The 15,594-nt window shown below is 42.7% G+C and overlaps 1 protein-coding gene across 4 annotated transcripts in view; it reads right to left on the bottom strand.

Moving 5' to 3' along the window:
• The window catches only part of CHID1 (chitinase domain containing 1), a 308,728-nt gene that overhangs the window by 65,450 nt on the left and 227,684 nt on the right, over window positions 1-15,594 (bottom strand). Inside the window, exons 12-13 of one of the 4 annotated variants that reach the window (XM_075928226.1) lie at window positions 10,998-11,040; window positions 7,756-8,126 (exon numbers count right to left, since the gene is read on the bottom strand). The exons of 2 other annotated variants lie outside the window; for them this stretch is intronic. In XM_075928226.1, the coding sequence (XP_075784341.1) occupies window positions 8,028-8,126; window positions 10,998-11,040 (142 nt within the window). In that variant the 3' untranslated portion in view covers window positions 7,756-8,027. Of the gene's footprint in view, window positions 1-7,755; window positions 8,127-10,997; window positions 11,041-15,594 lie in introns of those variants that run through there. One more of the 4 variants, XM_075928229.1, reaches the window with a different exon arrangement.

Below are 15,594 nucleotides of genomic sequence, written 5' to 3'. Positions count from 1 at the left end.
AGGGGTCTCGACCCCCCCTGCTAGGTGGGGGAGTCTTTTTCCCCGACCTTAGGGCCCTGGGCTGGGGTCCGGAGAGAGGGCGGGCCCGGACCCCCTTCCCCCAACCGCCTAACCAAACCAAGCGGAGTCGGGCGCGTTAAGGCGTCGACATTCAGAGAACCGAGGGGGGCGGACGTAAGCCCCTCCGCACAGGGGGAGCACCCCTACAGTCTCCAAACAGTGATGTGGTGAAGACCATGTTCAGGGAATGGAGCATCCCATGGGTCAACCTTTTTGCCACAAAGGACAAGAAACTTCATCGATTTTGTTATCAAATAGGACTCTGGCCAAGTTCCCTAATCAATGTCTTCCATCTGAACTGGAGACTGGAATTAACGTCTGATTCCGCTCCCCAAATCCCTCTCATCTCTCAGATTATCCTCAAACTCATGCTGAATCCTGCCAAACTGATACTTATTGTGCCAGCCTGGCAAAACAGCACTGGTTCTCCAACCTTCTCACTATCTCCTTGACCTGCCAAACCTCTTCCTCTCCTTCCTGACATGCTGCACTTTGACAACAGCCAGGAAATTAGTCAAAGTCCTTAAAGACCCAAGTTGCAACCACATAAAAATAATTGTCTTTGGGCATAGCCATGTCCCAAGAGCACTTACAGACATGTGGTCACTCTCAGACCTACACTAAACTAGTGAAGAAAACAAAAGTATCCCTAAAAGGGACCCGTTTTCCTACTGAACAGAGAAGATGATGGCCACCTCTACTGTATCTTTTATTTCTCATAGTTCAGGTACTAAATCTTAACTTCCTGGTTTGAGGCAAGTGCTGCTTGGGAACATCAGCAAGCCAAAAACCAAAACCAAACATCTGACCACCAGAGGCGGTACCACTCAGTGGCATTGGAATAATGTGCATAGTGGGGGTGCTGAAAGCCACTGAACAAAACTGTAAACTCTGTCTATGATAGAAACATCTTCAAGTTAGGGGTGCTGCTACATCTCTAGTAACCCCAGTTTCAGCATTCCTGGTACCAATAGGTGGGTAAGCCGACAAGATGCTGGATGGTTCCAGGTATCCCATAGAGACTCTTTCCCTTTACTAAGGGATCAGATGCTGCTATTCCCAAAATCCCCAAAATACAGGTTCTCTGCTAAAGAATGCAAGGGAATGCGTGGATCTTTCCATAGCTGTTAGAAACCCTAGAAAATATGCAAATGTCATTTAATCATAATAGCCATTTGATATTTTCTGATGCCCCCCCCCCAAAAAACACTGCTGTTATGGAAATGCACAATTGTTTAGCAGTAAAAATGTTGTTTCAGTGCATTAATACATTTTAGCACACCCCATCTAATCTCATACACATGCAATAATTTCCTCCGACATCAAGATCTTTCTTCTTTCATACTTAACACAAGCCTAAGGATGCTACTTTTGTCATGCACCATACCTCTCATATCCTAACATTGTTTCCTCCTCACTTTTACCTCCTCCTCACTTGCAATATGCATTCCCCCCCATTTCATTTGCATAATGAATCTCTGCTTTCATTAAAACACTTGATGCATGCGCATGAGTGGAAGTCTGACAGTCTGTTAAAACTTACTTCTGTCTCTCTTTGTATCACCAGCAGCAATCCCTGGCTATAAAACAAATAATACTAAGGGTATAATTCAGTCCTAGGGACTTTTAAATTGTTAATAAACTTTTTAAATTGTGCTCTCAAGGTATGAGATTAGTCAATCTCCTCTGTGGAGCTGCAACCTTGTATTCAGCTTCTTCTCTAAATTGTTTTAAATGCAGTAAGAAGGAATTAAATGAAATTTGAAACCCTGGCACATTGAAAGTCCATCAAAAGCAACTCCAAACCAATAACAAGTCATTCAATTCCAATAAAAGGTTTTGAGTTAAAAAGTGAAAGCAGAATGAAAAGAACTGATATAATAGATGACCATTTAGTGTTATTTTAAAGAGGTAATAGAATAAAATGCTTTGTGACATTAACTTAAGCAAGTGATACCAGCAGGTTACCTAGTTCTTTGAAGAAAAAAAAAAGACTTTGTTCTTGGGCTGTATCTATACTAGAACTGCAACTTCCTAGAGAACCCAAAGGGCACGTGTCCATCAACAAAAGTGCTTGCAGTGTGACACAGGAGTGGATATTGCTTAGGTGTTCGTATTTGCTGACTGTGCCTACACTGACTTTTCTGAAAATCTCCAGCTGGTGCATCTCCTGTTCTGGTGCTAGGACTAGTGCATACTGGTCAATGAGCCTTAACCTACGCATAGGCCAACCCCACTCACATCAGGTGCTGATAAGAGGATGGTAACACCTCCAGTGTCTGGCCTGCAATGGTGCTCCCACGACCATGACAGAAACAGCTGGAAATATGCAGAAAAAAAATCAGTGTCCAATTCTGGACAAATTGGAGAAAGTCCAGAGAAGAGCAACAAAAAGGATTAAAAGTCTAGAATGCATCATCAGTGAGGAAAGATTGAAAAAAAAAAACAGGTGTGTTTATCCTGGAGAAGAAAAGACTGGGTGGAGAGAGGGTTGATAACAGTTTTCAAGTACATAAAAGGTTGTTACAAGAAGGAGGGAGAGAAATAGTTCTTGTTACTCTCTGAGGGTAGGACAAGAAGCAAATGAGTTTAAATTGCAGCAAGAGAGATTCAGGTTAAATAATAAGAAAAATGTTCTGCCAGGAAGAATAGTTAAGCACTGGAATACACTGCCTAAGGAGACTATGGAAGCTTCCGCGGAGGTTTTTAAGGGCAAGTTAAACACACATCTATCAGAGATGGTCTGGATAATACTTACTCCTGTCTTGAGGGCAGGGACTGGGCTAGAAGACCTCTTGAGGTCCCTTCTAGTCTATGATTCTATAACCCACTGATGAATCCACCACTGTATCACTGCAGTGACAGGTGGGCCAGAAAAACAACCCTTGCAGAGACAGTGGTACAATCACTCCCCCCAATATAACCTAACAGTGCTCTGAAATATCCGAAAAGCACAGCATGCTGGCACTCTTCACGTATCAAACTACTCAGCTACTGAGTGCACGGAGACCTGAGGGAGCCTAAGTCATGGCATGGATTGCCCTAACTTTGTCCATATCCCAGTACTCATCCAGAACAATGCAGGGCAGAGAGGTACAATAATAACATTTTAATAACATTTCCTGAAAACTTCTGAATCCTTGTGTCCCACAAGGATCTGAAGACCCCAAATATCAGGGTGAGATGAGTTCAGAGACTCGGTCTGTAACTCAGTACTTTGCGGTACATTGAAGAGGTTGCCAATTTATCATCTCAGCAGTATTTCCAATGCAATTAATTCAGCTATATATAAAAGCTCATTTCCCCCCTGCTCTTCTCCACCACTAAGAGCAAATATATCCACTTATCTCACAATGGTGCCCAGCACCCTATACCGGTCTCAAGACCACATGGCATCAGGTGGGAAATGGGAGGTCCCTGGTGTGTGTGGAACAGTACGCATTGCTCCCATCTCTACATCAGGAGAAATGCAAGAGAAAAAGAATCCATTAATGCAACCTCAAAGAAAACCCCACATGAAATTCAAAATAAAAAGTAACAAATTCATTGACTAAAGAGTGAATAGCTAGCTATATTTTCAAGCTTACCTCCTTGAGCTGAAAGGGTAGCAGTGCTTGCTACAATGCCTCCAAGCTTCCAGGTCCAAGGAAGCTGCTGCTGAAGATTCCATTGTATCTGGCATGGCAAGAATGTAGCCTCAGACTTTTACACCAGATACATAGATCTTCTGTACAATACAGACTACTGCAAACAGCCAACCCAAGCAAAAAAATCACTGATAGATGCAAAGAAACACAACACAGCAGGGAAATGATGACCTGTACCAAACAACTTACTTAGGTAATTCATGTCCGCATGGCGTGGCACTTTGTTCTCCTTTAAAGGCAGCTGGACCAGGAAGAGACTGATGAGCCTGCTACAATCTTGGCTAACAAAGGAGGGCTTTTCAGCTCAGTAAGTGAAAGGCTCATGAATTAAGCTCAAGAGATCCCAGGTTTGATCCCAGCTGCCAATAACCAGGTCTGATGCCATTACATTAAGGGTGTGTCTATACTGAACCGTTTTTCTGGAATAATGGCCGTTATTCCGGAAAACAATACTAGCATCCACATGAGGAATAAGTCCTTTTCTGAAAAAACTTTTTTGGAAGAGGGTATGTGTAGACACTCCACTGCTGCTATGTCGAAATATATCCTCACCAGAACCATTCTAACGTTATTCCTCCCCAGTGACTCCTGGGGCACTAAGTCGAGATAGCGTGTCTGGACTAATTTTGAGGCTTCCCTGTAGCATGGATGCTCTATTTCAAAATAAGTTTTCCGAAAGAAGCTTGCAGAGTAGATGTATCCTTAGAATGACAGTATATGTACAACAAATTCCATGTGTACAAATCATGCATCGTGTGCAGCAGACACAAGGTGCCTAGCATGCTGACACACTATTCTGCAATAACTTCCATTTTTTTTAATACTAAACAGCTTTGCATAAATCAGAAGAATTAATCTTCCATGGCGTCAATATTCTGAAAACCATATTAACATTTTCACATGAGCTTAAGTGCCTCTCTCTCCAACTGAGATATGGATAGGTAAAACCATGGAAATGTGCCTACTAGACTTAGAGAGATGAACATTCTTATGCAGACATGTAGTTTAAAACATTAATTCTATATTTTATGTTCTACACAAAATAATTGTTGTGTCTAACCATGATTGTGTCCTCCTTTTAACTGAGTGAACGCCCTATCCTCTAGACCACAGGAGAACCCACCCAACCACCTTACCTTTAGGGCTTCCTTTATCACACCTTCTACATGCGGGATCCACCTTTCTCCAGGGGGACAGCCTGGGTGTTTTCAATACTAGTACACTTGACACAAGGGACAAGTAACAGGAGATGCTATTGTCCCATGAATAAGCCCAAACAGATCCACCTGGTATGGGACTATGTTTTAGTTTCTGCTTTGTTAAGGGATCTAGCTATACACAGGGCTGAGAAAAGAAGCTTTGATTGCTATTCAGAGCATGTTTGAAATGTTAATTGAATACAAAATCTTCTCTCGATATCCAGAACTGACTGCAGCAGAACCAACTGCTACCTCTCTTTTCCCATTAAGGCAATGAAAAGCATGCACAGAAATGAGTTTCTCTCTTCATGGCACAGAAGCCAAATCCAAGCAAGAGCAGTGGGATGAGGGAGGAAAAATCAGTTGTAAATAAACTCTGCTTTGCTACCAGAATTTCCCCTAGGCCTCTTGACACATTCTGATTCAAAGTTTCCCTTTGCGAGCGAGATCTAATGTGACTAATACAGTCGTGCCTTCTCCTTCAACTGAAAGCTTTACCGCTGCATGTGATCGGGAGTCAACAGTATTATATTCATTATACCAGAAACCTATTCATTGTTATGACTAAAAGTTGAGTCTTAAAACATATTCAGCTTCAAGACTTCTACTGGTTTTTTAAAAATGATACCTTAGAAAAGTGAGGCAATTGAAGGGTCCGTTGAAAGAACCAATTTTCCATTTCAACGTGTGGTGCAACAGATGTTACTCGCTGTAGTGTGATCAAAAGATTTCTAAATTGGATCAACCCCTGATTCTACAGGTCCATATTTAGCCAGTATTCCAATAAAGAAGAACCACTTTCTACATCCCTACAAAGCATATAGACAAAACGTTTAATTCTATACATGTGGAGAAGGAAACCTTACAGCTGCATTAGGAATCAGTTTAGTTGTTTCCTTTAAAATTAAAAAAAAACCAAAACCTACCCTTCATTCATTTAGCTATACTTCATGGGTTATATTTTAGTACTGAGGAGACATTCATATTAATGAAAGATCATACCTTTGTCTCCTTCTTCTGGTTCATTATTTATAAAGCACCAATCAGTGTGCAAAGAACCTTAGAAATAAAAGGTAACATCCGTGGCCTGAAGCACTCATGCTACAAATGGTTCTAACTACAAAGTGTACTTCACTTCTGGTGTTTATTTTTCAAGATATAAGCAGGGTAAGTTTGATCTTTCTGTCACAGAGAAGCATTTACTCCATCTGTAAAGAAGGGGAGGACAGTTCATTGAAACATGCAGCTCAGCTGGAAGATGGATGTGACACTTGAGCTTCAGAGCAAACAATCAATATAAAAAGAAGGCAATGAAAAGAATGCGAAAAGAAAAAATAAGTATACCTTGACCAGGGTCATTAGTGGAGCTGAAATATTGTTTTCTTCCCCATCCTCCAGTTTTGAAAGTTCTAGCTAACTAGCATAAAAATATATGTACTCCTCACAATGCAACCTGTTACAATTTTTATTTACCATTTGGGTGCTGAAGCAAACCAGTTTTGTAATCCAATTAAAAGGAGGGAAAAAAAAGAGTGGAATTCAATTCATTTGCTATTCTAGATCCCATTGCCAATGTTACTTTAAATTGCTTTTGACTGAACCAGAAAGTTCAGGTTAACTGAACAAGAGGATTCACAAAGCAAATTACCTTAGTACTAACGGGGAGGAAGAAAGGGCCAAGATTAGTAAACCCTGTTGGATACTTCGCAGTGTGAAGGGCTGAGAGATGCCAGAGCTAAAATCGGTGAGGTGAAAATCAATAGAGTTTTAATCAGTGGTGGATTACAGGGAGATTTATTTGCTTGAAACCAGCAGGAGGAGATAAATCCCCCACTGAGATTAATTACTAGCAAGGGAGGTGAGGGGGAACTAGGGCAGTTATCCTAGCGAGAGCTATGAGAGACAAGAACATCAGTGGATCTATAGGACTATTGCTTAGATCTCTGCAGGTGATCAATATCCCCCCTGCAAATTCCCAGCCCTCCCTTTCTAGCTTCTTACAAGGCATCTCATTTGAGTGAATAGTCTATTAAATACACAGGACTTGTGAAATTGGTAAGTACGAATCACTATCTTGGAAGAGTTTGGGGGTTTTATTTGGTTTGTTTTTAAAGATCAACTTTTATGCCTTTTAAGCTAAAATTTAGGTGATCAAGTATTCTAGCAAAAGCAGCCCCAATAAATGGACAGATCACATTTTGAGATGTCCCCAACATAGGCTTCCCAAAGCACATTGGATTAGTGATTGGCAGCCCTATTTTGAATGGGGTTGAGCCCTCATCATACTCACTGACATCAACGGGAAATAGAAGTGAAAACATTTTTGAAAATCTGGCCATTGGTGAGTAGCCATTTAATTGTATAGACTTCCCAAGTGCAGTTTTATAGTCTTTGGGGCTAGAAGTTGGGATTTCCTCAAGTTAAGCATTAATGCAAAATACACACCTACAAAATGACCCACCAACCTGGTTAAGGAAAAGCCAGAAGTAAGAGTAATCCTCTGGTGAACAATATGAAACTTTAGAGCCAAGCCTAGAATAAGAAACTATCACGGTTTTGCACTATTTAAGGGATTTGCTAAAAAACCAAACAAACAGAAGAAGGTGTTGTTAATGTTTGATTCTCCCAGCCTGGGAGAAATAAAATAAAACCTGTTTACAAATAAGATACTGTAACAAAATCTGAGACATTAAATTTGCTATACACAGACCAAATGGGTAGGACTGTTCATTTGCTTCTGTTATTCCCAAAGCTAGATGAGACATCTACATCTTAAACATGAGTTAAGAAAGATTAAACTGCTATTTTCTTTTAGGAGATAGCCCATGAAAAAGATGAGAAGTCCAAGGTTCTTTTGATGGTGATTTATCTTGATAACTCTGTAAAGCGAAGATCTGAGACACAATTTCTCTTTCTCTACATTTGTCAAATACAACCATGTGTTACAATTTGTACAGTAATTCAGAGCAGGTTCTTTATTGGGGAAAAATGCAAATTCCAGACAGATTTAATATAAATTACAAAACAGAAATGTAGAAAATCATCTCCCCACAAATACCTCATTTAACTGAATGTACAGTCTCTATGAAACAAATGAAGTATTTCCAATTAGTCAGCCATTTTAAAGCAGATCATAAAAATAATCCAAGCCTTGTCCCAGCTCCCAGACGGCTACTCCGGTCTCTAATTCCTTTGCAAGTTCTAAGCGTAATTGGATGGACTGTGAAAAGGATAGAAAAGGTAATCAGTTTTTGCTGAATATAATCCTTTGGATCTGCATGCTGCCCTCTTTTTGTAGCATTAGATACAATGCATGTTTAAAAATTCTTTTTTCCTTAGGACTAGATGCTGTGCCTGGAGGCTAGAGCTTCAAGTATTCACTAGTCAATTAGAGCACAGCCAATGTAGTCTCATCAGTTACAGCATTTATTAGTGCATCAACCTAGCATATGCTGACTAACTGGACACACAAAACAGCTTTGAAACAAATAATATTCTGAACTACACATGGAAGTAGTTTATTTGGGCTATCACACAACATACTGCAATGGGCACTTATACTTAGTCACTAGAAATTTCAACTCTCCCAGAAGTCTCACAAGTTAAAGTATAAAGCAGACTTTAACACTGCAGTCAAGTAACACAACTTGTCAAGTATCAAGTATTCTGTTTATAGAAATTTATCTCCTACCCAAGCCCATTCTTTTCTTCAGTGTGAAGAATTATGCAGAAAATTACATCTTAAAGGGACATTGTCATGGTAGTATTTAAGAAAATAACAAAAAACAAACCAAAACAAAAAAGAACACCTTCCCCCCAAAAAAAACCTCTCCTCAAACCTAAACCAACCAAAGAAACTCCCCCCCACCAAAAAAAACCCAGCCAAAAACAAAAAAAACACAACAACATTTAAAAGATTCCTTATCTATGTTATAACCACAATTTTAAGGTATTAAAAGTGAAGAATCTCAGCAATTTAATATTTAGACTTTCTCTCGGCCTGGACAGTACTTTTCAAGCCACTTTAGATTTTTTTGCACTAGTGTAAGGTTACTCAACAGGTAGCCTGTGGGCCACATGTGTCCTGTGGCCCATTTGTTTGTGGCCCGCTGTGTGGTTTGGGTTTATGCAGGGCTCAACACATGGCCCGTGGGTCAGATCCTTTGAACACAGCCTCCACTGGGAACACGCTCCACAATAGCGAGGTGGAGTGAGCACTGAAGGACGCAAGCGGATGGGCTGGCTGGAACAGACGGGTACAGGGTGTTGGCGTTTCTAGCCCCCATGGAGGAGGTGCCAGGAGAGCTGGGACATTGTGGGAAGTGCTTTGTATTCATGCCTGTCAGTGTGGGTACGTCTAGACTACTGGGTTTTGTCGACAGATGCTGTCGACAAAACTTCTGTCGACATAGAGCATCCAGACACATTGAGTTCTGTCACCAAAGCAAGCTGCTTTGTCGACAGAACCCTGTAGTCTAGACGCAACCCTACAGGCAATAACACCTTCTGTCGACAGAACTCTGTCGACAGAAGGTGTTATGCCTCGTAAAATGAGGTATACCAGCGTCAACAAAACTGCTGAGTTCTGTCGACGTTATGTCGACAGAACTCAGCGGTAGTGTAGACGCTGGTATAGTTTTATCGACAAAAGTCCACTTTTGTCAACAAAACTCAGTAGTCTAGACACACCCTGTGAAAGAAGCTATTTGCATATATATTTGCCCATATATGCAACCACACTTAATTTGCGGCCTTCAGCATTGCTGAGAGTATCATTGTGGTCCCCAGGACTTCCAAAGTTGAGTAGCCCTGCACTAGTGCAATGCTGCAAAGTTTGAAGTGCAAACACTATAGTGAAGTTTCTGATAGGAATTGAAAAAAATCATGAATATAGCTGTCTTCGGTTTTGTGGCTGTTTTTTTTACAAAATCTGAATGAGTCCAGTTTTGAGCAGACAACGTGCTTATAATTACATAATAAAGATGAAACTGAGTTGTGATGGGGAAGCTAAGAGAATTTACTGTCACTGGCCAATTTAATCACTTTTATATGAATGATTTTTCAGCTTTGCTTCAGTGTAGAAAACTCTTTAAACTTCCATTCTAATCTGTTAAAAATGAAAGAAAAATTCTATTTACATCTGTATAAATACACCAATCGCCTCAGTGCAGCATCTACTATTCAGAGATGAAAGAACAGTCAAAAGAATTCTCAAAAAATTAGAGGAATTTTGTTTATAATCCAGATGGATTATGCCATTAATGTGATAAAATCATTCTGCAAGACCAAGGAGCATATAGCAAAGACAGATTGCAGTGAAAGCTGTCTTGCTAAGGTGCAGCTACGCTGGGATTTTCCAGCAATGGCTCACTTGGCTTCACCAGCACTATCAAGAAAGGAGTTTAATCCAGAGATCAACACTTCTGCATCCTATCCACGTGAGGGCTGGCACTAATGTGAGGCCAGTGATGGCAAAGGTGCTCATGGAGCTGAAGCCAAAAGGAACAGTCCTTTCCCACTTACCTAGCGTGGGCTTCTGAGGGATTCATAATGGTTTAACCATTTATAATATGACTCTCTCTTTTCTAAGCTTAAACTTTCATTAAAAGCTCATTTTCCATTCAGGTTGATGCTTCAAGTCCTGCCTCTAAGGTCTATCCACATATAGACTTAGTGCACAGCAAAGTGCGGTGTAAATCTATAGTGTGTTAGCCTGCCGTCTGCACTAACTGGACATACATGGAGCCTGATATTGTACTCTGTAAGTTCCCTAGTGCATCTTGACCTACATTCCTCTCTGTTTAAAACAGCAGTAGGTCAAAGCACTCCAAGGAACTTTTAGTATGTTATAGCAGGATCCACATAGTGACTCGGTGTGCCACAGGCTGGTGGGCTGTAGATTTAAACTCAGCTTGTTGGGTACTAACTCCTCACACAGCATAGCCCTAAGTTGATGTGGGAGAACCCAGTTACAGGGTGACCTCTTGTACTAAAACAAAGGATTCCCTCAAAAATGGAAAAGCAGTATCTACCCACCTACCCTCTTTAGTTCTCTTATCCCCTTTGACCTGAAGACAAGACATAAATGTACCTTTAATGTTGGGTAGAAGACTACATGCTTTCCTCCTTTATTTCTGCAAGGCAGAAGAAGAAAATAGTCACTCACCTTTTTGACATGACATTGGGGTGGGCAGATTTTGTGAAGTTTTTCAACTATTAGGAGTTAATGTTGGTTTCATTTTTTCCCCCAGAAAAGCAGCAGCAAATGATTTGACAAATCTGAGTTTTTACTGTGAATTCTATTGGTGCTAAAAATGAGAGAATGCAATTTTATTGGTATTCAAGAGTTAATAAGGAGAGCCAGAGGGAGGGAGCTTTGTATAATGATTTCCAGAAGTAACCATTGCTTATTACACAGATGATCTTTGGGATATATGAACTGTTTAAAGATGTATGATCTGATATTTCAGTGTCTTTGCAAGTAGTCAAGTTGCTTCTTAGCAACTGAAGACATATTCCCAGGTGACATATTTCACTAGTGAAGCATATTTTCTGCTCTGGAGCGTATTAACTTTCACCTTAGCTAAACCTCTGCATAGTGGAAGTGGAGATGGGAAGATGCTAATTCCTTCCTATAGCTTGGCAAAAGCAGTGCGCACAGAATGATCTTCACAGTTGTCTTTCAGGTAGGGGGCAGCAAGTCAGAAGGAAGAGGATTTTCAGGCACAGTGTATTCGCTGATCGATTCTCTCTACCAAAAGGCTAACAGATCGGCTGTGTCTAGACTGGCAAGTTTTTCCAGAAAATCAGCCGCTTTTCCGGAAAAACTTGCCAGCTAGGTCTACACTGGCCGCTTGAATTTCCGGAAAAGCACTGCCGATCTCATGTAAGATTGTCAGTGCTTTTCCGGAAATACTATGCTGCTCCTGTTCGGGCAAAAGTCTTTTTCCGAAATACTTTTTCGCAAAAGGGCCAGTGTAGACAGCACAGTACTGTTTTCCGTAAAAAAGCCCCGATCGCGAAAATGGCGATCGGGGCTTTTTTGCGGAAAAGCGCGTCTAGATTGGCCACGGACGCTTTTCTGCAAAAAGTGCTTTTGCGGAAAAGCATCCTGCCAATCTAGACGTGCTTTTCCAAAAATGCTTTTAACGGAAAAGTTTTCCATTAAAAGCATTTTCGGAAAACCATGCCAGTGTAGACGTAGCCATAATGTTCAAGGAACAGGTTCCACAGGTAGGTTAGGTAGCATTGATCAGATTTCTAGTTATGCAGGTTTGATTTGCAGAGGCTGCTTGGGAAGGGAGGGTCGTACAAGAGTTAAATAAGGCCACTGAGCCGGCCATGCAAGTACGGGATCTCAGATTCACCTTTTGAGAATAAGCCTCCATCGTCAGGTGCCAATGCTCACTTAAAAGAAAGGACGTTTACTGAAAGTGATGCCATCCATCTACGAGTTAGCTAGGGTTTGTCTAAACATACATTTAGTTAGAGGCAGTGTTCCCTCTAAGCTGCATGGCTTCACAGGTAGGGCTGACTCAGGTGGGGCTGATGAATCACCTGTGACGCTGTGCTGCTGGGGTGTTAATATATCCCATGCTAACCTGCCATGGACTAACCTCCCATGTGGACGCAGTTGACAAGCAGAAACAGTTTGTGTAGACATTTTGATTTAGTCCTCTTTGAAACAGGACTAGCTCAAAGCGCATTAAGGACCTGTTACTACCATCAACAGGATCCACACAGAGCAGATTTGCGTCCCAGCATGCCACAAGCAAGTTTTCATGAAATCAAGCCTTCCATCTCCAGTTGGACTTTGCACAGAGAATATGCAAACGCAGATCATTGTCTAGTGACATTTAAGCAATACAAAGGAAAGTGTAATTGTTTGACATATACAAAGTAATCTCAAAACAGCATACCAGAGAACTCAAAATGAGAGATGATAGATCACAGGCCTTTTCTTACAGGGTTACAGAAAAAAATGACAAAACTAGTATTTAACAGTTGGATATTGTTAAACCTCCTTTTCAGAAAGAGTAATACAAATACACGAAGAAGATTATTTTATTTGAAAGCTTCAGAGGGGTTGCTGAGTTAGTCTGTAACTGGAAAAACTTAAACAACGAATAGTGTAGCAGCACTGCAAATCCGCATATATATCCTATTCATTTATCTTCTATCAACATTTTCTATGCGGGTGCAATTTTATAAGATTCTTTAAATAATGTGAAAGAAATGTAACTCTCCTGTATGGCTGCACAGTTGCAGAGAGACTGCAATGATAGTCGGAAGATGCTGAAAAATGGATTAAGTTCTGATAAAAGACATATGTAGGGTTATCAACTTTCTAATCACACATCGAGTATATCTGCCCCACCTCTTCTGCTGCCCCACATATGCCATCCCCCTTCTCCACAGCCTTATACAGGCAGTCCCCGGGTTACGTACAAGATAGGGACTGTAGGTTTGTTCTTAAGTTGAATCTGTATGTAAGTCGGAACTGGCGTCCAGATTCAGACACTGCTGAAACTGACCGCCAGTTCTGACTTACATACAGAATCAACTTAAGAACCCCAGGCGTCCCCAAGTCAGCTGCTGCTGAAACTGATCAGCAGCTGATTCCAGGAAGCCCGGGGCAGAGCAACTCTGCCTGGGGCTTCCTGTAGTTAGCGCTGGTCAGTTTCAGCAGAAGCTGACTTGGGGACGCCTGGGGCAGAGCAGCTGGGGTGCTGTGGGGTTGCTCCAGTAGCGCCGCTCCTGGGTGCTACTGGACCAACCTAGCAGCACCCCATCTGCTCTGCCCCAGGCGTCCTGATTCAGCCGCTGCTGAAACTGACCAGCAGCGGCTGAATCAGGACCTGGGGCAGAGCAGCTGGGGTGCTGCCGGGTTGGTCCAGTAGTGCCCAGAGCGGGCGCTGCAGGACCAATCGGCAGCGCCCCAGCTGCTCTGCCCCAGAGTCCAAAACAAAAGCCTAGTCTGCTGGGGGGGGGGGAAGCACACTAGCTGCCCCCCCCCCCCCCCAGCAGACAAGGGACACGGGGAGCAGAGCCTCTGAGGCTTTGCTCTGGCAAAGCCTCAGAGGCGAGGGACCCCGCCGCGGCTGCGGCTTCAGCTTCAGTCCGGGAGCCTGTGGTCTGCTGGGGACGGTCCCCAGCAGACCACAGGCTCCCGGACTGAAGCCGCAGCCGGGTGGGGTCCCGCGCCTCTGAGGCTTTGCCAGAGCAAAGCCTCAGAGGCGCGGGGAACCGCCGCTGCTGCCGCTTCAATCTGGGTGCCTGTGGTCTGCTGGGGACCGTCCCCAGCAGACCACAGGCTCCCGGACTGAAGCCGCAGCCACGGCGGTTCCCCGCGCCTCTGAGGCTTTGCTCTGGCAAAGCCTCAGAAGCGCGGGAACCCGCCCGGTGCCCCTGGTCTGCTGGAGACGGTCTCCAGCAGACCAGGGGCACCGGAGCAGCTTACGAACGGGGCTCTCTCGCCCCGACTTCCGGGGCAAGAAAGCCCCGTTCGTAAGTACGGATCCGACGTAAGTCGGATCCGCGTAAGTCGGGGACTGCCTGTACCTGATCGCTCCACCCCCCTCCTTCTGTTACTTGCTCTTTCCCTCCCTTCCTCCCTTTCATTGGGCTGGGGCTAGGTTGCAAAGGGCTGAGACCCTAGCTAGGGACATCGGATCGGGGATGATGGGTTTGAGGTGCAGAACGGGGCTCTTGGATTCTAAGTGTGACAGGTTATGGATGCTCTGGCTGTGGACTCTGGGATGGGGCCAAGGATGAGGGGGCTCTGGGTTGGGGCAGGGTATGGATAGGTGTTGAGGGCTCTGATTGGAGGTGGGGACAAGGGGTTTGGGGCTCAGGAGGGGACTTTGGTGGTTCTAAACAAACTTTATGGGACTGTGAGAAACTTGGCCACACCGATGATAACTGCACATCCGGCTAATTAAAATCATGTAGGACCATAGATGTTGCCGGACCAGAGAATGCCAGACTATAGAGGTTCTACCTGTACTCTTTTTATCTGTTAAAAAGAGGTTTTCTTCTAGTATCAAGCACTTATTTATTTTCTTATTACGAGAAAGGACTTATTTGCCCTCTACAACTTTTGTTATTTTATATACCTCTTGATGCTTTTTCTTTAAAAAGGCATTCAACCTGATTTTTAAGTCTCTCCAAATGCAAGTCTTTTTATGTCTCCCTTTATTGCTCTTCATTGGGCACGATCTATTTCTTCTATGTTTGACTCTACTGTTTGACAGATCTTACTACTAAGGCTAAATCTGCCAGGCTCTGTTATTCCTGAAGGTGCTACTCAGATTTTTTTTGTCAGAATTATGGCAAACCAGTCACCACTTCAGAGGTTGTATCTCAGACCAAAAGGTCTAACTAAAGCTGGACAGATAATTTAGGTAGGGATGCTCTGCACACACAAAATACTTCTGAAGATCTTATCCACTCAACTTAAATCCTAAAGTTTGTTTTAGCTATGCTTGTTACTTCGTTCACCCTTCCCTTACTTATTTCTGTCCCCTGAAATCCTCTTTTATGATCCTATTCACTGCTGAAATAGCTGACAAACTGCAGACTCTCATTATGCTGACTTCAGTGACATATTATAGAAGTAGTAATTCAGTGTTTATGGGACTCAGGCCCAGGAATATTCACCAAGCAGTAAATAAATGACTGAAACTCAC

The sequence above is a fragment of the Pelodiscus sinensis genome, chromosome 4 (assembly GCF_049634645.1).
Source record: "Pelodiscus sinensis isolate JC-2024 chromosome 4, ASM4963464v1, whole genome shotgun sequence".
Lineage (NCBI taxonomy): Eukaryota > Metazoa > Chordata > Testudines > Trionychidae > Pelodiscus > Pelodiscus sinensis.
This window is presented reverse-complemented; position numbering and strand designations above follow the sequence as displayed.